This window comes from Octodon degus, unplaced genomic scaffold (genome assembly GCF_000260255.1).
Source record: "Octodon degus isolate 3935 unplaced genomic scaffold, OctDeg1.0 scaffold00146, whole genome shotgun sequence".
NCBI lineage: Eukaryota > Metazoa > Chordata > Mammalia > Rodentia > Octodontidae > Octodon > Octodon degus.
In genome coordinates this window covers 1,017,939-1,038,048 of record NW_004524722.1, presented here as the reverse complement: position 1 = coordinate 1,038,048, position 20,110 = coordinate 1,017,939, and the positions used below count along the sequence as shown (strand labels likewise).

At 52.3% G+C, this 20,110-nt stretch overlaps 2 protein-coding genes across 6 annotated transcripts in view; one reads left to right on the top strand and one right to left on the bottom strand.

The window, feature by feature from the left end:
* The window catches only part of Dnajb13 (DnaJ heat shock protein family (Hsp40) member B13), a 17,747-nt gene extending 7,696 nt beyond the window's left edge, over positions 1 to 10,051 (top strand). For 2 of the 4 annotated variants that reach the window (XM_023702033.1, XM_004641917.2), the window contains 5 exons: positions 3,345 to 3,502; positions 4,327 to 4,440; positions 6,014 to 6,127; positions 7,456 to 7,532; positions 8,393 to 9,591. In XM_023702033.1, the coding sequence (XP_023557801.1) occupies positions 3,345 to 3,502; positions 4,327 to 4,440; positions 6,014 to 6,127; positions 7,456 to 7,532; positions 8,393 to 8,546 (617 nt within the window). In that variant the 3' untranslated portion in view covers positions 8,547 to 9,591. Of the gene's footprint in view, positions 1 to 3,344; positions 3,503 to 4,326; positions 4,441 to 6,013; positions 6,128 to 7,455; positions 7,533 to 8,392; positions 9,592 to 9,942 lie in introns of those variants that run through there. The other 2 variants (XM_023702031.1, XM_023702032.1) reach the window with 2 other exon arrangements.
* Positions 10,052 to 11,687: 1,636 nt separating this feature from the next.
* Positions 11,688 to 18,558, bottom strand: Ucp2 (uncoupling protein 2). 2 transcript variants are annotated; one of them, XM_004641916.2, is made up of 8 exons: positions 18,433 to 18,558; positions 17,474 to 17,630; positions 14,870 to 15,090; positions 14,518 to 14,728; positions 13,108 to 13,302; positions 12,919 to 13,020; positions 12,437 to 12,617; positions 11,688 to 12,086 (listed from the first exon to the last, which is right to left on the bottom strand). In XM_004641916.2, exons 3-8 carry the CDS (start codon positions 14,993 to 14,995, stop codon positions 11,972 to 11,974), a joined length of 930 nt encoding a protein of 309 aa, XP_004641973.1. In that variant the 5' UTR covers positions 14,996 to 15,090; positions 17,474 to 17,630; positions 18,433 to 18,558; the 3' UTR covers positions 11,688 to 11,971. The 2 variants fall into 2 exon arrangements, with proteins under 2 accessions (XP_004641973.1, XP_023557802.1); XM_023702034.1 differs by having other exon boundaries at positions 17,474 to 17,593.
* Between the last annotated feature and the right edge of the window lie 1,552 nt (positions 18,559 to 20,110).

Sequence of the window (20,110 nt, the reverse complement as noted above, 5' to 3'; positions counted from 1 at the left end):
TTACTTTATTTTAGAGATTATACTATGATGTATTATGTTATCTACAGATATACTTTGATCATTTTAATGGCTTTATGAGGCTTCACTGTGTAAGATACATATTGGTCAAAAGTCAACTCCAAAAATCCGCTGCTCTAATCTGGGGAACCAAAAGAATTTCAGTGCAGGGCATTAGGTGCTTGAAAAGCCACTGGGAGGTCAGAGTGAGAGGAATGTCCTGCGAACAGTGCTCCAAACCCACAGGAGGGCACTGTCTGGGCCACAGCCCTGACGAGGGAATCAGGAAACACTCCGCTGTGTTCCAGAGCACATCACTGTAGCTGTAGTCTTGATTTAGGGAATTTGCTACCATTGCATGCCTGCTGGCATGAAAGGGGTGTGTGTGTGTGTGTGCGTGTGCGCACGCGCGCGTGCCTGCTGCTGCACAAAAGCCCAGGATCTTCGTAGCAGTGCTAGTACTCACCAGTACTTCAGCAAACTCACAGAGGGAGATGTCTGCTTAGCTACTTTTCTCGTTGCTGAGACAAAAATATCTAACCTCCAAAGTTCAACGAGGAGAGGTTTATTTAACTCACAGTTTGTTGCAGTTTCAGTCCATAATCCTCTGGCTCCAAGGCAGGGTGGCATGGCAGAGGGGCAACAGATCAGGGTGACAGAAAACAGCAAAAGCAACAAGTAGGGAAGATAAGCTCTTTGTCCCTTATACTGTATCCAGTCTACTGGGATAAGGGCGATGCCAATCCCATCAGTGGACTGATCCAGCACTCACCCATCCTTAATCTCAGCTCCTTTAATCCTAGTATTGCATCAGGAATCACTCACACACTTTAGATTCGGCCACCTGCTAAAAACCTCATCTAAAACGCACCAGGCTTTGCAGGGACAGCTAGACACACGTCACGATACCTGCCTTCCCTCTTTCTGTCTTTCAAGTGGTTCACTGCTCACTTCATGAACAGAATGCAAATCCTAGCTGCAGGAAGGGTCTGGGAATGTTCCTCTCAGTGAGACTCCTCAGCAGGGAAGATTTTCAGCAGGAGGAAGGAATGAATGCCAAGGGCCACCCAGCATGTGTTTAAAATTCATTGTTTTAGGGATAGAGAGATAGCTCAGTGGTCTAAGCACCTGCCTGGAAAGTGCGAGGACCCGAGTTTGATCCCCAGTACTTATGCCATGTCGACCTTGAGCCCCAAAACCAGGCATGGTGGTGCATGCCTGTAATCCCAGTTCTGGGCAGGCTGAGATTAAGAGGATCACTATGAGTCTGAACTGCGTAGTGAGACTCTGTATCCAATAAATTAATTAATTTAGTTTTTTAAAAAAATCCTTGAAAAAGTCATTATTTTAAATTATTGCCTTATTGATGTGGTTTAAAGAGCCTAAGAAAGCTGCAGGGGCACTGCCTGTCAAGAAAGGTCAGCCTCTGGGGCTGGTGAGATGGCTCAGTGGTCTAAAGCACCTACTTAGAACAAATTTAGCAAAGCACCGGGACCGCGGTTCAATCCCCCAGCACCACATGCCAGCCAGCCCCGCCCCCTGGTGGGTTGAGCTGGACACACACACACACACACACACACACACACACACAAATAAATAAATAAAATTTTTTTTTTAAAAAAAGAAAGGTCAGCCTCTGGGCTTGGGAGTTCCTTAGATGAAGCTTAAGGGCTGGGTTATTACAGAGCTCCCTTCTAGGGGCTCATGGTCCCTTGGTCCCTGTGGGCTTTGAAGGACTGATTTTCCTGTGCTCTGGCTATGAGATGCCCATCACAGGTGCTGGGTGAAGAATGAATCCACTAATACAAGGGGGACCAGTAGCTCAGAAGGCTCTTGACTATTATGACATTTTACGAGGTCACTGGCAGGGTGGTGAAGCCACCTCACGTTCACTCCCTCAGGTCATTTCACCGTTCCACCTTGTGAAGTTCATTCCATGCCATTAACCAGGAGAGACAGAGTACACTACACAGTAGCAGCCTCTGCCCCTGCTGCTTGTGGAGGACTTCCATATCTGTCAGCATAGCATAGTGGTTAAGTTGTTGGTTCTGAAGCCAGATCGTTCCATGATATGGTTCTCAAATCCACTACCTTCTAGCCGTTGAATGGTGAACCTTCTGTGCCAATGAAGTAAAATAAAGGACTGGGGGGTATGTCTTAGTAGCTTAGTGGAAGAGCACTTGACATGAGGCTCTGGATTTGAGTTCTAGCAGTGCAAATGTAAATTGATTCAATAAAAATAAAAACGAAAGTGTTGAACATAGCTCCTTCTGTTTGGTAAGTTCTCAGCAAGTATTATTATTATTATTATTATTATTATTATTATTATTGCAGTACCTTGGATCAAACTCAGGGCCTTGCGTTGCCAGGCAGCTTGCCTCAGCCCCCTTCAGCAAGTTTAATTTTTTTGTTGTCTTAATGGGAAAGTGGTCAGGTGTTAACGTACCTTCCCACAGACAGAGAAACTCAGTCCCAAAGGCCTGCACAATCCTGCAGGGCCAGCTCCATGATAGGGCTCTCTCTGCACTGGGATAGAAGGCAGGGGCAGCAGGAGAGATTAGAAGGGTAGGCTGGGCAGGTGCAGCTGAGGTTAAGGAAAGACAAGTTTGACTCAGATTTGCCAGGGACCAGACTTTCCCCTCTTTCTTACTGGCTGATAACATCAGGGAAGCTTTAATCTTGGATCTCAATGGTCTTGGGGAGGAGGGGACAGTGAGAGTGAATGGAGTCCTGAACTGGGTAGTGAGGACTAGACCAGCTGGTCAATTTGCAGTCTTTTCTAGCATTTTAAGCCCTACCAGTAGAGGGCGCTCCTCCCTTCGTGAGCCAACCTGAGTTGGTACAAGAGTTAGGGGACTGGGCTGGTGAGATGGCTCAGTGGTCTAAAGCACCTACTTAGAACAAGCTAAGCTAAGCAAAGCATAAGGACTGCGGTTCAATCCCCCAGCACCACATGCCAGCAAGCCCCGCCCCCTGGTGGGCTGAGCTGGCCACACACACTAAATGAATAAATAAATAAATAAACAAATAAATTTAAAAAAAAAATCTGATGCTTAAAAAAAAAAAAAAAAAAAAAAAAGAGTTAGGGGACTGTGACTGTCCAAAGTGGGGATAAAGCTGTAGGCATTGGTTGCTATTCACTGGTCTGAGGTTCAGAGCAATTTCTTTGTTTGGCCAAGCAGCTGGGGCCTGAAAGTCAGACATGGGCACTAGGTATTATACTTGGGACTCTGAAGACATTGGAGGAAATACAGGCATGGGGCCTCGGGTGTGCATGACAGAGAATGTGTTATGTCAGTGAACCTGAGTCTTTGGATTCAATTTCTCTTTTCCTTTATTTCCTGCAGAATTTTTTGATGCAGGAGGAAGTGATGTGGATTTGAATTTTGGGGGACTCAGGGGCCGCGGGGTGAAGAAGCAGGACCCCCCAATTGAGCGGGATCTCTACTTATCCCTGGAGGATTTGTTCTTTGGCTGCACCAAAAAAATTAAGATCTCTCGAAGGGTGAGTGCTTGGTCTGCTCCTCCCATCCCCCAGCCCCATGGTACTGTGTGTCGTGTACTCTTCCCTTCTCTACCTGGAGAACTTAGGAATGTTCTTGGATACAATCATGAAACCCCAGGAAGAGACCTAGGTTCTTAGGATTCTATAACCTGAAGTTGGGAAGGAATGGAGCCTCCTGTGAATTCTGCTCTTGAGATTTCCAGGGTCCCCCACAGGATTCCATCTGGGCATGAGAGAACAGCTTGGGTATAGAAGATAGTCCTTAAATTGACAGGTTGAAGAGGACCCTTGGGTGTCCTGGAGTTCAGTCTGTGGTCTCATGGCCCAGCCCTCTGCCAGCACCTCCCCTGCTCAGCAGAAGAGATGCCCACTCTGGCCATGCATGCTATAGATGGCACCCATGTGGGCTTGCGATTGGGCAACCACTGCACTGGGTGATGCTCATGTGGATTCACTTCCACATCCTTTCTTTTTGAGATTAAGAGAACAGCCAGAAGCTCATGGCCAGGGCTGCTGGGATATGGAGAGAGGGACTGATTACGTTTTCATTCTGCATCTCAGTGGCCAGGGCTGGAGGTGTGGGTTTGATTAGTTTGTGGTGACCACTTGGTGTCTTGGGCCCCAGCTCAAGCCCTAGGCTGTGCCATCCTAGAAACATAAGCCCTTAGTTCCAGTGGCAACAGAATGGGAGGCTGAATGGCTGAGCACAGGTCTTCCCACTGCTGGAGGACCGAGCCGGGTCTAACTCTCACAGAGCATCATTCATGTTTGCGAAGGGGACTCAGGGAAACCTGAGCCAGACACCTCACACCCTGTCACTGCAGGTGCTAAATGATGACGGGTACTCCTCTACGATCAGGGACAAGATCCTGACAATCGATGTGCGGCCTGGATGGAGGCAGGGCACCCGCATCTCCTTCGAGAAGGAGGGAGATCAGGTGAAAAGAAGGAGCTGACCAGGGTCCGAAGAGGCTCAAGAGCTGGGGAGACTGAGGAGGAGACAGTGCCCTGTCCTGTCCTGGAAACCGTGGTCTGGGAGGGAGACCAGTCCACAGAGTCATGAGGCCATCCCTCTCGTCCCGTCTCTTCTCAGGGACAGAACCTCACAATACCTCTGTAAGCAGGTAGCTCAGGGCTTAGCCCCAGGCCCTTAGTGGGAAACTCAAGCCCAGAGACAGACAGGCCTTGCCCAGGGCAAATGTACTGGCAGAAGGGAGAAGCCAGTCTTACCTTCAGGTGTTTTCCTGATTTTCTCCAGTGCTTCTAGGAATAAAGCCCAACTAGAAGAGATACTCAGAACCATTTACTACTGATAATTTTAAATTACTTATTTAAATAAAATTGTAAAATTATTATCCTAGGCACCCTGAGTCCTAAAGTCCTGAGAAGAGGCACAGAAATGGAGTATTCAGAATAAAGAGATTAATTCCTCTGCCTATACTTCTTGCCCTTTCCCACATCTACTCCTAAAACACCCTTGAGACCATGACCCCTGGCCTGGCAGCACAATAAAACCTTGTCTCAAACAACAAACAAAAGAAAATATACCCTTCTAGGCCAGGCATAGTTGACCTGTAATACTAGGACTTGGGGGGCTGAGGCAGGAGGATCTCTGTGAGTTCAAGGCTGGACTACATGGTGAAACCCTGTCTCAAAAAACCTCCAAGGGGCTGGGGGATAGCTCTGCTGTCTAAGCACTTGCCTGATAAGTACAAGGATCTAAGTTTGATCCCTGGTACCACATGTTGTGCGGGTGTGGTGGTGCATGCCTGTAATCCCCGTGCTGGGAAGGCTGAGACAGGAGGATAACTACAAATCCAAACTGTGCAGTGAGACCCCCTGTGTCCAAAAAACAAAAAACAAAACAAAAACAAAAAGCACAGCATCACCCTTCTAGGCCCACCCCTGAGCCACCTTAGGTGACCCTACGGACCAGTACCTCCTCTAATACCTTCTACCCTCAATCTCCTTTATCCTGGCTCTGAGCTTGCCAGGAATTCATTGTACCCTGCCCCGCCGGGCTTGGTGCTCCTTTGGGGAAGAGGCTGATCTGATTCTATTGTGTCTAGTGCCAGAAGAAGCTTAAGTGATTTTGGTGACAATAAAATTTGCCTGAGCCAGGGATATAGCTCAGCTGCGTAAGTGCCTGGCAAGTGTGAAGTCCTGTATTCAATCCCTGGTACCGAAAAAAACCAAACAAACCAAAAAACCCTGACTGAAAGGTGTCATTACTGAGTTGCTAACAGGACTGGGACCTGTGGGCCATTGTCTGACACCCACTCGGAGTCCCACTGGGGGACCCTCAGAGGTCCCTCTCCCCTCCTACTGACTACATTGACGTGCATGCTCGGGAGGGAGGCAATTCTTGAGGCTTCATCTGGGCAAGCTCTTCAGAAAACCTGGTCCAATATCCCTATGGGACGGATGGGGGCACAGAGACAAGGACAAGCAGCACCTGGCCGTGCTCACACAGCCAGTGAGTCCTTGCCGGCTTTGGCCTTCCCTACCCAGGGCCCCAACATCATCCCGGCTGATATCGTCTTCATTGTAAGGGAGAAGCTGCACCCTCGCTTCCGCAGGGAGAACGACAACCTCTTCTTTGTGAGCACCATCCCCTTGGGCAAGGTAAGGGGCACATTTGGGGGGCAGCGTGGGGGGGCCCGGACTCTGACCCCCACACTGGCCTAGCCCCAGCCTCCCCTCCACAGCCCAAAGCCTGGACCCTGCCACCCACACCTTATAAAGATCCATGGGTCTCAGTGTGATCTATTCTACCCGGGGAGAAATGGGGGCAGGCATGAGGGAAAGACAGACAGGAAGACAAGAGCTGGGTTAGGTGGTGACTCATCTGCCTGGTTGGTGAGATAACCCGGAGCAACGATAAGGATGTTTATTTATACCTCTGCAAAGTTAGTAACCTGTGGCACAAGGTTGCCTAGTGACTAATAGCTGACATTAACCAGTCAGGATGCTTATCTCAGGACTGAGGTAGCTTGTCTGCGTTAGGCATTGAGGCCTACTCCCACTTACACACATTTGACCAGTTTTTTAGCTTCCATGGCTCTCAGCAGCACCTCTGTCTACTCTGGCCGTCCCTTGGTCCCAGCTGGCCAATTCTGAGCACTGGATGGATCTTTGTGGGCCCCTTCCCTCCTCCTTGTCTTCTTGGGCCGTTGTTTCCAGGGCTGCAACCCTGCTAGCCTCCTCACTGTCTGAACAGCTCAGAGTGGTGTTCAAGAACAGCCTCCCTGTGCACCTGGCCCTAGGACACTGGGCACCCCTGCTGGGGAGTGCATTTTCATAACTCTGTTCTTTTTTCTGCCGGGCCTCTGCTGTGGGCTGCCTGCCCACCTGGCCCTGGACGGCCCTCAGCAGCTGCCTTATGTGACCTTCCTTCTCCCTCCAGAATGGTGAGGGGCCCCTTCTTGACTCCCACACATCCATTGTTTCCCTTTCCATCATGACCTTTGTATGTCATCAACATCAGTGTGGCCCACCAGGCTCTGAGCTCCTTGAGGTGAGGTAATGGCCTGGGTCAGTGTTGGTGAGCCTGTGGCATGCATGCTGCAGCGGTTTTGGTCATCCACCTGTTAGCTTTTTGGTATGATTTTATTGTTTTGAGCCAGAGTCTTGCTATATAGTTCAGGCAGGCCTAGAACTTGCTTATGTAGCCCAGGTTGGCCTAGAATTCATAGCGGTCCTCCTGCTCCAGCTGCTGTTGCTTTTTTTTTTTTTTTTTTTTGGTACGGAGAATTGAACTCAGGACTTTGCTCTTGCCAGGTAAGTGCTTGTGCCCCTGAGCTATATCCCCAGGCTGTCAGTTTTTGAATAGCCTTTTGTTTCTCTGGTGCCTTCCTCAGGGGCCTGGTACCAGATAGGATTGTACAGTGCCTTCTAAACAGGTTGGCCATGGTGGCCCTCCTCCCTTCCTCCTTTGCTCCTGACTCCTCCAGGCCCTCACGTGCTGCACTGTGGAGGTGAAGACCCTAGATGACCGTCTGCTCAACATTCCCATCAATGACATCGTCCAGTGAGTCTGCATCTGCCCTGCGGCCTGGTAGCTAAGGGAGAGTCTGGCTGGAGACTTAGAAAGTGGAGCCAGAGGGGGCCTGGGGAGATGGCTCAGTAGAATAAGTGCTTCCCTGGCAAGCACAAGGGCCTGAGTTTAATCCCCGGTTCTGAAAAAAAAAAAAAAAAAAAAAAAAGAAGAAAGTGGAGCCAGAAAGGACTACCAATACACTTGTACAGGCTGTACCCAACACATGTATGCCCTACTGAGAAGGGCAGAGAAGGTTGAAATCCACCCCACTCTGGCCGCATTCTCCTGGCAAAAAGAACCCCTCTTTCTTTCCTTCTTTCTTTGTTTCTGGCTTCTTGAGACAGGGACTCACTATGCGGTTCAGACTGGCCTTGAGTTCACTTTGTAGCCTAGGCTGGTCTTGAACTTGCAAAGATCCTCCTACTCAGCCTCCTGAATGCTCCACTATGTCCTGCTTAAGAATGCCTTGCTCTAATTTGCATGAATCCAAGGTAGAGGCCAGAGGATTTCTCTGTTGTCTCCATCTCCCAGACTTCTCGCTAGAGCCCTGTACTGCACCCTCTAAGTGTGTCTCTCGGGGAGGCCTTCAGGCTGGGGAGCTATGGGCAGCTGCCCAGCACTGCCACCTCTGTGCCAGGCCTGCTTACCTTCCCACACCTGGCAGTAGATTCCTGGGGTGCCCCAGCAGATGCTCCGCAGAAGGCTTTCCAGGGAGCTCTGTGCGGAGGAAGCCATTCTCTCCTCCCCAAAGATCAGCCGCTGAGAGCCATGCCCTAGGGGCAGCTGTAGTGTTGTTGGGGGCCTGGTAGGTGCTACTCCCCTAAGCTTCCTTCTTTCTCCTCTCTCCTTAGTCCCAAGTATTTCAAAAAGGTGCCAGGTGAGGGGATGCCAGTACCTGAGGACCCCACCAAAAAGGGAGACCTCTTCATCTTCTTTGACATTCAGTTTCCCACCCGCCTCACACCCCAGAAGAAGCAGATGCTGCGCCTGGCACTGCTGACCTGACCTGGCCGGCTGGGGTGCAGCTGGAGTGGGCACGGTAGGCTCACCGGGTGCCAGGGAGCCAGCCCTGCACAGCTGTGACATGAGGGGGTGGAATGGGACCTGATACTGGAATAATAAAGGCTTATTTCCTATCCTCCACTTCCACCCTGGCGAGTATTGTGGAGCAGCTTCCTGGTAGTCTTTCGTGCAGGCCCAGGAAGTACTGGGTCCCCATCCTGACCTGGTCAGAGCCCCTGTGCTCCCACTAGCATGGGGCAGGACCGCGTGGCATCTGAGGTCCCCAGGTCTGCCCTAACTCTTCACGACACAATCTTTGCATCAGTTGTTGGAATGTGACAGGCAACTAAAGCACACATAGAAGATCTGTTCCAGCTCACTCAGGGGTCAAAGCTGTCCTCAGAGCCTACAGGCTACTTCCCACTGAGCAGCTTAGGTCAGAGAGCACATAATGAACACAAGTGCTGGATAGGCCTTTGGTTCCTATCTCCAGCCTCAATCTCTTATCTGTGAAATGGGTTCTGGGCTCTAAGTGGGAGTCTTGGGCTCTGATGCCAGCCCTGCCCTTGTCTTGTTGGTAGAACAGAGCTCCTACTCCATCACAGGGTGCAGATTAGAGAAGGTCGCTGATGTGAGAGTGCTTGGTGGACACGTGCTTGGATGTCACAGAGGGCTCTGGCACTGCTGCTGATGTGGCCTGGAGTTCAGTCCTGGGCCCAGCTGGCTCATACGGCTCACACTGGCCTACCCAAAACCAGCAAGAGCATCCCGTGTGCCAGGAGATTCTTATTTTTGGGAACCAGAGTGTGAGCTAGGATAGGGCAGAGGGATGGGTGGCCACTGCTAAGAGTGGCTCCCCAGGGGCCAGAAAGGCCCCACACTACCCACATTGCCTGTGATCCTGCCGTTTGAAATACAGTATTAGCTTCAGGATTTTTCTTAAACAGGAGCTCAGCAGCACTTGGCAGCCACTGTTTCTTTCAGTGCTGGGGATGGAGCCAGGCCCTGTGACTGAGCCGCACCCCCAGTTCATGTGCTGAAGTTTTTAAGACAGGGTCTCGTTAAGTCCCGAAGTTACCAGGCTGGATTTGAACTTGAGATCCTCCTGTCCCAGCTCCCTGAGTGCTAGAATTACTTTACAGGTGTGTATCACCACACCCAGCCTTTTTTCTTAGAGACAGTGTCTTGCTTGAACTAGTCCAGAACTCTTGCTTTGGCCTCAAAGTACATAGGATTACTGGGACACACCAGGCCAGGTTTTGGTAGCCAGCATGAAGGTGGCAACTCTGGGGCCAGGGCCTGGGAAGCATTCCAGCAAAGAAGTCAGGAGTCGGTGGGGAAGTAACATAAATCAACTGGGATCTCCAGTGTGTGCCTTCCTCTCTGGTCCGTTTCACAGCCCTACACTTGCAGGCTTTCTGGGAAACCAGAGTGCCCTGAACTCGGCCATCCAAGGCAGACCTGGAGAGGGGATGACAGCACTGCCCAGTTCTGAACAGGCCTGGCGTGGGGGAGGGCAGGCCCTGTGAGGGGGAACACTAGGATGCCGGGCTTGTGCTCAGGCAGCTGGATACTCCCAGCCTGCCCGGTGGGCTCTGAAGGAAGCATGGCGAGGCCCAGCGATGACCTCCATGAGATTCTCATCATCACACTGACTCACATCCGGCAGAGCACAGCATTACCAATGCCTGCTGGTGACTCCATTTCCCTTGTGTGGATCATTAGTCCAAGACCATGTCCAGAGCCATGATGAAACCTGGGGGCCTGGTGTCCACCTTGTGTCTAGGCACAAGGCTGGGAAAGGAACCAGCGGAGACTATCACCCACCCACCCACCCTCCTCAGCTCTGGGGAGACACGTTTCCTCCAGCGCAAAAGTTAAGCCAGTGTTACATTGTGAAGTTACAGAACACAGCGGCCACTCTTCACTGTGTAGACTCCCTGCAGCCTAGCAGGAAACCCGGCCGGGCTTCCCAGCACCTCCGCTGGCTCACAGCACTCTTGTTGCTTCCCAGGGACGCAGGCCTCACTCAATTTGTCAGAACAGGGCACTTCTCATCTCTCTAGGCAGCAAACATCCAGCTCCTCCTGCCCAAGGACAGAGGGGTCTGGCTCCAGGCTCTGGCCAGCGGGCTTAGGAGAGGGAGAGAGGGTCATGTCTGGGGGAGGTGGCCTGACCTCCAGGGCCTGGTTCCACAGCTGCCAAACAGGTCTCCCCAAGAACCTCCAACTATGGTCCCTGGGGAGAAGAGCGAAGCAAGGAAAGTCCCCAGGACATGCATAAACTGGGCCTCAACTTAAAAGACTCACCCCTTGAAACTAAGTAGGCCTGCCCACCTGTGTCCCTGCCTCTGAGGACAAAGGTAGAAATCCCTATGTAAAACCCTGGTGTCACTCACTGCCTTTTTGGGATGCCCTGCCCCAAGAGGGTGGGGCATCAAACCCAAAGTTCCTTAGGCATAAGCTGAAGCCAGAGGTGGACCCCCCAGGGCTGAGTCAGGGCCCGCCCCACCTAGTTCTGAACACTTCCCCTTAGGGTGTGTGTATGTGTGTCTTGATTTCTGCAGCAGTCCAAGACTCTGGGGAGGTAGGTTTGAATAATAAATTGGAATGACCAGCAGCATCTAAGTTTTCAAGCCTCATCTCCACAGTGCTTGCTCTCACTGTACATCAGCAAGCCTGGAGCCAACTGTGGGGCTGGGAGGCAGGCACTGGACCTCTAGGTAGAGTGAAAGTCCAGGCAGAAAAGGAAGTCCTTGGGGGCTGGTGAGATGGCCCAGGGGTCTAAAGCACCTACTTAGAACAAGCTTAGCAAAGCACAGGGACCACGGTTCAATCCCCCAGCACCACATGCCAGCCAGCCCCGCCCCCTGGCTGGCCACACACACACACACAAAATAAATAAATAAAATTAAAAAAAAAAAGGAAGTCCTTGCTGTCCCTCAGGGGTGTCCCTTCACTTGTCATTTCAGCCCAGGGCCTGTGGACTGTAAGCCCTTCTAGGCCCCACACTGCATGCTGGAGGTGGAAGGTGGGTCACAACCCCTTCTGATGTCACATGGCTCTTCCCCTGCTCACTAGGTACCCAAAGGGCCCACTGGACCAGAACCACTATTCTAAGTTACGAGACTGGGAGGAGACACTCTAATTGAGCTTGCTTTATCGGTGATAGACTGGCTGGGCTGGACTGAACTTTTCAAGGGACTGAGGGCAGGAGGTCCTGGTTAGGGCCAGCACTCTTCACTGTCACATAGGGTCAGGGTCAGCTCCACTGGCAATGAGCCAGTTAGGGTAGGAGGAATGTGGGGGAGAAAAGGGGTGGTGAGAAGAAGGAAAGGAGAAGGGAAGGGGGAAAGGGAGAAGCAGGAAAAGGGAAGCGTGGCGTGGCTGGGGTGAAGCTAGGGCGAGAGGCGGTCCAGAAGGAGAGGCTCAGAAGGGAGCCTCCCTGGGTGTGCACGCAGTGGTGAGGGCCCGTTTCAGCTGCTCATAGGTGACAAACATCACCACATTCCAGGACCCCAAGCGGAGAAAGGAAGGCATGAACCTGGGGGAAACAAAACACAGGTTGCTCAGGTTAACTCCCTCTCCTACTGGGCCCTGGCGTCCGATCCAACCCAACCCAGAGGCTCTGTCCCAGAGGACGGTGGGAGGACTCAGAACTGTGCCTCACAGCTGTGTACACAACAGCAAGAATCCCTGAGTTCCACCCCTGGCTCTCCTCTTGCAGTGCTGAGGATGAACTCAGGGCTTCATGCATGCTAGGCAAGTGCTTTCCCACTGGGCTCCATCCCAGCCTTAAGCTTTAAATCCCTGAAAATGGAGACCAGGGCAACACTGGGAAGTCTGACAGTTGGTTGCTTTGCCTGGAGCTGGGCAAAGGGGTCAGAGGCTTACCCTTTGTAGAAGGCTCGGGGTCCCTCCTTCTGAAGCATAGTAAGGGCACAGTGGCCAGCGCTGCTGTACTGGCCCAAGGCAGAGTTCATGTATCTCGTCTTGACCACGTCGACTGGGGAGGCGATGACGGTGGTACAGAAGCCTGCCCCAAAGGCGGAGGTGAAGTGACAAGGGAGGTCATCTGGCAAGGAGCAGGAGGCAAGGCAGTCAGCACTCCTCAGCCACCATTCCCAAAGGAAGAGAATTAAGTAGCTAGGAGTCTTGGGTTTTAAAGAGACCTCTTCTGAGGACCTAAAAGAGTCACTGTGCTTATCCGGCCACAACTCCTCAATGCACAAGACGGGAGCTTGGGCCCAGCTGGCTTCAATGTGGCAAGGAAGAAATGCACTCACTCTACAAGCAAAGGACAAGCAGGACGGAAAGGTGGGGTCTGCAGGCAGCCAGGTCCTGTCTACTTCTGCACCACACCTACTCTAACCCACCTGTCATGAGGTTAGCCTTCAGGAGCGCATCCTTGATGATGTCATAGGTCACCAGCTCAGCACAATTGACGATGGCATTACGAACAACATTGGGAGAGGTCCCTATAGGAAGGAGGGAGAGGCTGTGTGAGGTCGAGGCCTGGGCCTGGGGAGAAGGGAGAGGGGGGAATGGGCACATCTGGTCTGTACCTTTCCAGAGTCCCCGGAACCCTTCCTCTCGGGCGATGGTCTTGTAGGCATCCACAGTGCTTTGGTATCTGCGGTCACCACCAGCTCTGGCCTGAGCTTGGAACCGGACCTTTACCACATCTGTGGGCTGGGCCACGGCAACAGCCAGGGCACCCGTGGTGCTACCTGCCAGGAGACGGCTCCCAATGCTGGCGTCTGTAGGAGCAGCAGGGGTGCGGTGGAGAGCTGGCCGTACATGCTTCTTTATCTCTCCTCACCAAAACCCTGTTACTGTGCTCTGCCTTTCAGTTACAGTGTCCAGGCCAGCTCTTGCTCTAAGAAGTTTCTTCCCGAAAAGTGCAGTGTCACTATGAATGTCCACAACTTACTAGGATTTGATGAAGAGTCAGACAAAAATTAGACTCTGTAGGGTTCGGGCATGTGTGTGTTACTAGGGTTTGAACCTATGGCCTTGTGCATGCTAAGTAAGTGGCACCTTACCACTGGGCTGTATCTCTAGCCTAGACCTTCTGTTTGCTATCATAAAACATTTTCAATTAAACTGCTCAATGAGGCCTGGGGAGATAACTCAGCAGCATAAATGCCTGCCTGGCAGTTCAATTCCCAGTACCAAAAACAACAACAGCAACAACCCCCAAAAAACCATGAAACTGCTCAATGTCCCCGAGAAGTCAGACTCATTTCCATTTAACAAATATAAAATCAAGGCTAAAAGCAGCAGCTTTCTCATGGCCCAGGATTCCCGAGACTTGGGTCCTTGTCTCAGATCTACTTCTCCCTCCGTGTGATCTTGGAAACTCAACCTGGTGTCCTGGGCTTCTAGGTCTCCTTATGTGTAAGATGAAGGCTGCTGGGTGCGGTGGGGCACGCCAGCACTTGGAGGGATCAGACAGGAGGACTACTTCAAGTTTGAGGCCAGCTTGGGCTACAAAGTGAGTTCAAGGCCAGCCTGAACTGCACTGTGATACTGTCTCAAAAAAAAAAAAAAAAAAAAAAGGGGTGGATATGGCAGGCAAGAGGAAGTTAGAGAACACTGGCCTTAGAGGCAGAAGCCCTGCATGTGATTTTGGCTTCCCACTGTAAGCCTTGCAGAATCCCTCCCCCGTTCAAGCCTCAGTCTCTTCATCTGTAACTAGGGGATGGTGCCACCTACCCCCAAGGTGGTGGTAACGACTATCTTGGGAGGATCCCTGTGCAGAGCCCAGCCCAAGGCCTCATGCATACTAGGCAAATCCTCTATCCACCGAACTATCTCCCTAGTCCCGAATTAGGGCAATTTCCAAACCGCCATTCTTCTACTCCTCCAAGGGATCTTGAGGCCTAACAGAGCTATTGAGCTCTGAACTAAGATTAACTGTCAGCAAGATAAAAAAGCCAAACCTCAGAGGCCTGGCCCAGTGCCACACTCACGTTCAGATCCCTTGGTGTAGAACTGCTTGACTGAGTCATAGAGCCCGATGCGGACGGAGGCAAAGCTCATCTGGCGCTGCAGCCCGGCCACCAGCCCATTGTAGAGGCTGCTGGCACCCTCAGTGCGCACCATGGTCAGGATGGTGCCCAGCACGCCGCGGTACTTGGCACTGGCTGCAGTGCACACTGGCCCCTGTCGTTCTCCTTGGATCTGCAAGCCCGAGACACAGTGGCTCTAGGGACAGGCAGGCTGCTGCCTCCTGCCAGCCCTGTGCACCCCAGAGGACCCCAGAGGCCCTTAAACAGTCTGTCCTTGGACAGATCAGACAGCCCCCAGGCTTTGAACCATCACCTGCAGCCGGACTTTAGCAGTATCCAGAGGAAAGGTGATGAGATCTGCGATGCAGGCCGCAGTGCCAGCCCCCAGGAACTTCACAGTGGCAGTCGGGGGCACCTCGGTGGCCTTGAATCCAACCATGATTCTGATTTCCCTCTACCACACAGCAATGGAGAAAAACCGAAGGACGCACCACCTTCTATCAGCAAGATGAGATAGAGGAACTCTGCCGGAATCTATGCCCAAGGGAGAGAAGCTCTGTGGGCAACAGTGGCCCGGGCCTGCCCTGCTGGCCTCCCCAGCTCCTGCCCTCACCTGTCCCCAAAGCACCACACAGGACTCAGGGGTCCCCTGTGGGAAAGCAGGAGGGCTCCAGAGGGACTCAGGAAGGGCCAGAGGAGCTCATATGTTGTGAAGGGCGCTGTTACTGTAGGGAGGGAATGGATCGGGTGACTCCAGTGCTGCCATGAAGGTCACCAAGCAGGGCCTTGGGCTGTGGCGCAGGCACTGTACTGGCTGCATCCATGTGCTCGTGTGTGGAGCTATCAGGGCTGACAGAGTGGGGACAATCTCTGCTAGACCAAGACCTGACAGACAAAACCCCACAGGCTTATATTCTGGATTTCTAAGCAGGAGACTCCTATGGTCTAGAATTACCCAAGAACAAGAAGAGACAAGATGACTAAATTCATCTTTCCCAGCCCCCATAAAGCTCAGGCTATAAAGGGTGAAGCTGGTTACAGCGGCTCACATCTGTAATCTCAGCATTTGGGAGGTTGAGGCAGGAGGGTCACGGCAAGTTAGAAGCCACCCTGGGCTACATAGTGAGCTCAAGGCCAGCCTGAACTACAGAGGACCTTGTCTCAAAAAAACCAAACCAAAAGGCATTCCCACTCTCCTGGGCATAGCCAGGAGGGCATATTCTCAAAGTGCAGAGGAGAGGTAAGGAGGAAGGTCGATCAGGAAAGACTTCTTAGGCAAGGAAATGTTTGCTTAAAGGATGTGAGGGGATTCTAGGGGCTCAGAGTAAGCATCCAAGTGCTGTCTCCTCTATCGAGGGGGACTCACACCTTTGCTCCCCCTCATACCTTTGCAAGGGGCAGGGTTTAGGAGTTCCCTTAGATCTGAGGACTGGCACAGGAAACCACTCTGAACCAAACAATGCCCTTGTTTACTGCCCCAGGAGGAAGCGAGCCCAGCACCCCGCTGGGGGAGGAAAACCTGCTTCTCCTTCTTAAGTTCACTTCTCTGATTTCTCAGAGGAGTAGCTGCTGAGCTCAGCTTGATTGGCTGCCTCTGTTACTGGGGCTCAGGAGGAAAGAACTGGTCAGCGGAGGAAGGATGTGCTGGGAGTCACTGGAGAACAAACAGACTCACACAAACAAACAGCTCACCCAGGTTCTTCCTGCCCCCGATGGTGGGGCAAACAGAAAATCAAGCAAGTCACCATGGCAACTGCTTCAAAGGCTCTCTCAGGGCGGAGCCCCACTTGATTCACGCTTCTGTGGACCTTAGCCTAAAAGGTGCTCAGATGGCACTGTGGGCTAATGAGGGTGCTCCCAGGGTCCCCAGCTTCCCTGCTGACACCCTATTCCACCAGAAGGTACTCCACATCTGGCCCCACCAACTTCCCGGGACACTCCACAAACTCACTTAATCCTCAGAGTAGCTCTGAGGCAGGAGCAGGCCTTTCTTATCGTGTGAGAACTTGGCATACAAGGCCTGCGCTCTTTGTTTCCATTTCTTTATTGCTGTTTCTCAGCCCCAGGTACAGACAGGGCCTTTGATAAGGAAAGTTCCTTCATGGTAATTACACAGTTCTGAGACTTGGGCAATGGGCAACTGGCGTTCCTTCTCTGGATGCCAGTGATGGGGCTAACACAGGCTTGACCTTGAGTTGGCTGTAGGGAGTTGGGAAGGCTAGAGACGACAGATCCAGTCACTGCCTAGCTCAAAGACAAGTGACAAGGGTCTGCTGTCATTCTGAATGTTGCCTTGCATTTTGTAAAAGCCAGATCCCATAGAGGGTGCTATGGGGGTAAGTGACCTGTGTTCATGTTTATTAGGAAGAGAAAATAGCTGGATGTGGTGGTGCACACCCATAGTCCCAGTACTTGGGAGGCTGGGCCAGGAGGATTGCCGTGTGCTCCAGGCCAGTCTGAGCTATACAGTAAGTTCAATGGCAGCCTGAACTGCATAATGAAACCCTGTCTCAAAAGACAGAAAACTGGGGCAGTGGAGATAGCTCAGCGGCTTAAGCACCTGCCTGGCAAGTGCAAAGTCCTGAGTTTGATCCCCAGTATCAAAAAAAAGACCCTCCCCCCCAAAATACCCCAATAGATTGCTATCTTTGCTCTGGGGGCTGAGTCCTAGGATGACCTGGATCAAAGTCACAGCTTTGCCTCAAGTCCTTCTTTGATAAAATGGGGACCACTGTTGTTGGCTCCATCCTTGGCTGAGACCAAACATGATGAAAGTGCTTAGTGAACTGTTAGGAACCACGTCCCTGGGTGGAAGGTGGGGATAATTTGTGTTAATGTAATGTCCCGCTGCTGAGTCCTGCCCCTGTACCACAGGGCCAGAGGGCTGCTAGAGTTCTCCCAGAGCCTGGACTCTTACCTGGCTTTGCAAGGTTGCAGGCTAAGGCCTTCAAGATCAAGCTTCTCTAAAGGTGTCCCGCTCTTCAAAGTTGCCAGTAGCTATCATGGCCTGGTCTCCTTGGTTGTCCATAGAAAATGGCTGGGAGAACAAACAACTAAAGATCATACTACGCGTCCTGTGGGTGAGGGCAGAGGAGGAAAGTTTAGCAGGGGAATCCATCTTGAAAGGCCACACCCCAGCAAGGAAAGGGCCGCTGCCCAAGACACACAAGCCAGTATACTAAGTCCCTGACTTGAAGAAGGGGAGTCAGGGTCCACTGTACCCACGGGGGAGGGCCGTGGGCTCAGGCATCTTCGCTTTCTCCTCTGCTATGTATCACACTGGGGCTCTTCTGTTTTCCTATCATCTCCCCCTCAAGCAGTCTGCCAACTGCTGCGGGCTGGGGAGCCATGCGGTGGCCACTCTCCTGGAGTTGGCTAGGGCCTAGACCTGGCTATGAGGAGGCTGGGGGAGCTGGGATCAAAGCCTCCTTTGGGCAGAAACAGCCCCCGCAAAGGCCTTGAAGGCACATGGGGCTTCCTCAGAAAAGACAGGAGGGGAAGGACAGGTTTACACGTCAGTCAACTGGATGCCAGAGGGGAAACAACAAATGGGAGTCACCAAAAGGGCCAGAACCAGTAATGTTAGTGGACGCCCGAAATGCCAGCACTTGGGAGGCTGAGGCAGGAGGATTCCTGCAAGATGAAGGCCAGTCTAAGCTACGCAGTACGTTGAAGGCCAGATCCAACTACATGGTGAGCCCCTGGCTAAAAGAAAAAAAAAAAAAAAAAGGCGGGAGAAATAAAGAAAAATAACAAAAGGATAAAGGAAACTAAGTACAAATGAGACTGGGGAGTGACAAGGAAACTGAAGGGCGGGAAATGCGCGAAGCGAAGCATGGAGCTGGGCGACGGGCGCAGGACTGGAGCCAGGCTCACCGGGCCGCAGGGAGAACTCAAGAGAGCGGGGGCTGGCTGGCTGGCTGCGGTCCGAGGGCAACACCGAAGCGTGCAGTCGAAGAGAACAGCGGCCGGGCTTGCAATGCGGTCCGCGCGGGAGGTAGCGCTATTTGGGGCTGGGGGCGGAGCCTGCATGCCGGGAGGGGCGGGGCCTGGCCGGACCGCGGGTGAGCGGGAGCCAAGGCTGGTGGGCGGAGCCAAGGGTTGGTGGGCGGAGCCAAGGGCGGGCAGCCGAAGCACTGCGCCTGCGCGCTCCCGCCACCGCCTTTCGGAAACGAGTGCCCGGGATTGGCTGTGTGCGCGCCTTCTTCCCTTCCGTGTCCGCGTGACCTATCCCCACGTCTACCCTGTCGACCCTTTAGCGGGCCACTCTGCGCTCCTCCGCGCTCCTCGCCCGGCCGTCCTTGTTGCGAGAAGGGCCAGGCTGACTTCCGGAAAGAAGCAAGGTCTTGTCCGGACGCCACGCCTCTGGCTCCCGACTAGGGCGCCTTCTCTGGGCAGCGACGAGAGCTCCGAAATCTGCGCCTGCCCCGGGCGGGGCGGGAGCCAATCGCCGCCTCCGCAGGTGGCTCGGCGGCCGTTAACGGCCTTGGGGGGCGGCGCGCTTCCTGCTTTCTCCCTGGGGCGCTAACGCCCTGCTGGGGACGTCTCGCCTGACTTCCGATCTTCGTACACAGTAATTTTGTCGGCGCCTGCGAAGTGGAAAAAGTAGAGCAGAGTCCAGGCCAACGGGGTGCTCAGTCCAGGGATGAGAAAAAGCCCAGGAGGAAGGCAGGCTCTTAGAGGGTGACAGGAAAATAGCGGTATGTGGTGCCGGGGATCTAACCCTGGTCCCTTCGCTTGCCTAAGCAGGCACTTAGTCCGCTGAGCTATTTCAGCAGCATTATTGTTTTTAAAGATTTATGTGTTTATTTAATGCAGGGTCTTGCTATGCACCTGGGACTCATAGTGGTCCTCCTGTCTCAGCTGCTCTAATGCTGGGATTGCAGGCGTGCGCCACCACACCGGGTTTCAGTGGTAGCACGGTGCACCAGGGGTTCTGGGACCATATGGTATGGGGGAATCTAACCCAGGTCCTTGTGCTTGCCAGGCAGGTGCTTAGGACTGTCAAGCTATCTCCCAGGCCCAAAAAAAGAAAATAAATAAATAAATAAATTCCAAGTTTTATTTGAAAACCAGGCCAGACATTGTCTTTTATTTATTGATTAATTCGTTTTGGTATTGGGAATTGAACCCAGGGCTTTCACATTGAGCTACATCGGAAGCTCTTTTTAAATTTTGAAATAGGATCTCACTAAGTCACTTAAGTTGCCCAGTGTGGGTTTAAGGCTGTGATCTTCCTGCCTCAGTTTCCCAGAGTGCTGGGATTATAGGTATGCACCACCACACCCAGCTTGCTTTTATTTGAAGTATTCAGTTTGAATCTAAATTAGGGAAAGATGCATAGGGAGGAAGGAAAAGCGAGCGAGTGAACAGCGTGGCAGCAATTCTGCGAATCTGCAGATGGTTCACAGAGGCTTCTGGGCCAAGGAAGGGAGAGGCTAGAACCTCTGGGACAATACTGAAGTGGTCAGAAGAGACAACTTGGATTCCTGACATACAAGAAAGCTTGCAGTTTTTCATTCCCATTAAGTGTGACATTGGCTCTGATTGGGGC

Coding starts and splice junctions, on each gene's coding strand:
- Ucp2 (XM_004641916.2), bottom strand. CDS start 14,995: ATGGTTGGATTCAAGGCCACCGAGGTGCCCCCGACTGCCACTGTGAAG. Junction 13,021..13,107: donor GTTCCGGGGACTCTGGAAAG/GTACAGACCAGA, acceptor TCCTTCCTATAG/GGACCTCTCCCAATGTTGTT. Junction 12,087..12,436: donor CCCCGAGCCTTCTACAAAGG/GTAAGCCTCTGA, acceptor TGTTTCCCCCAG/GTTCATGCCTTCCTTTCTCC.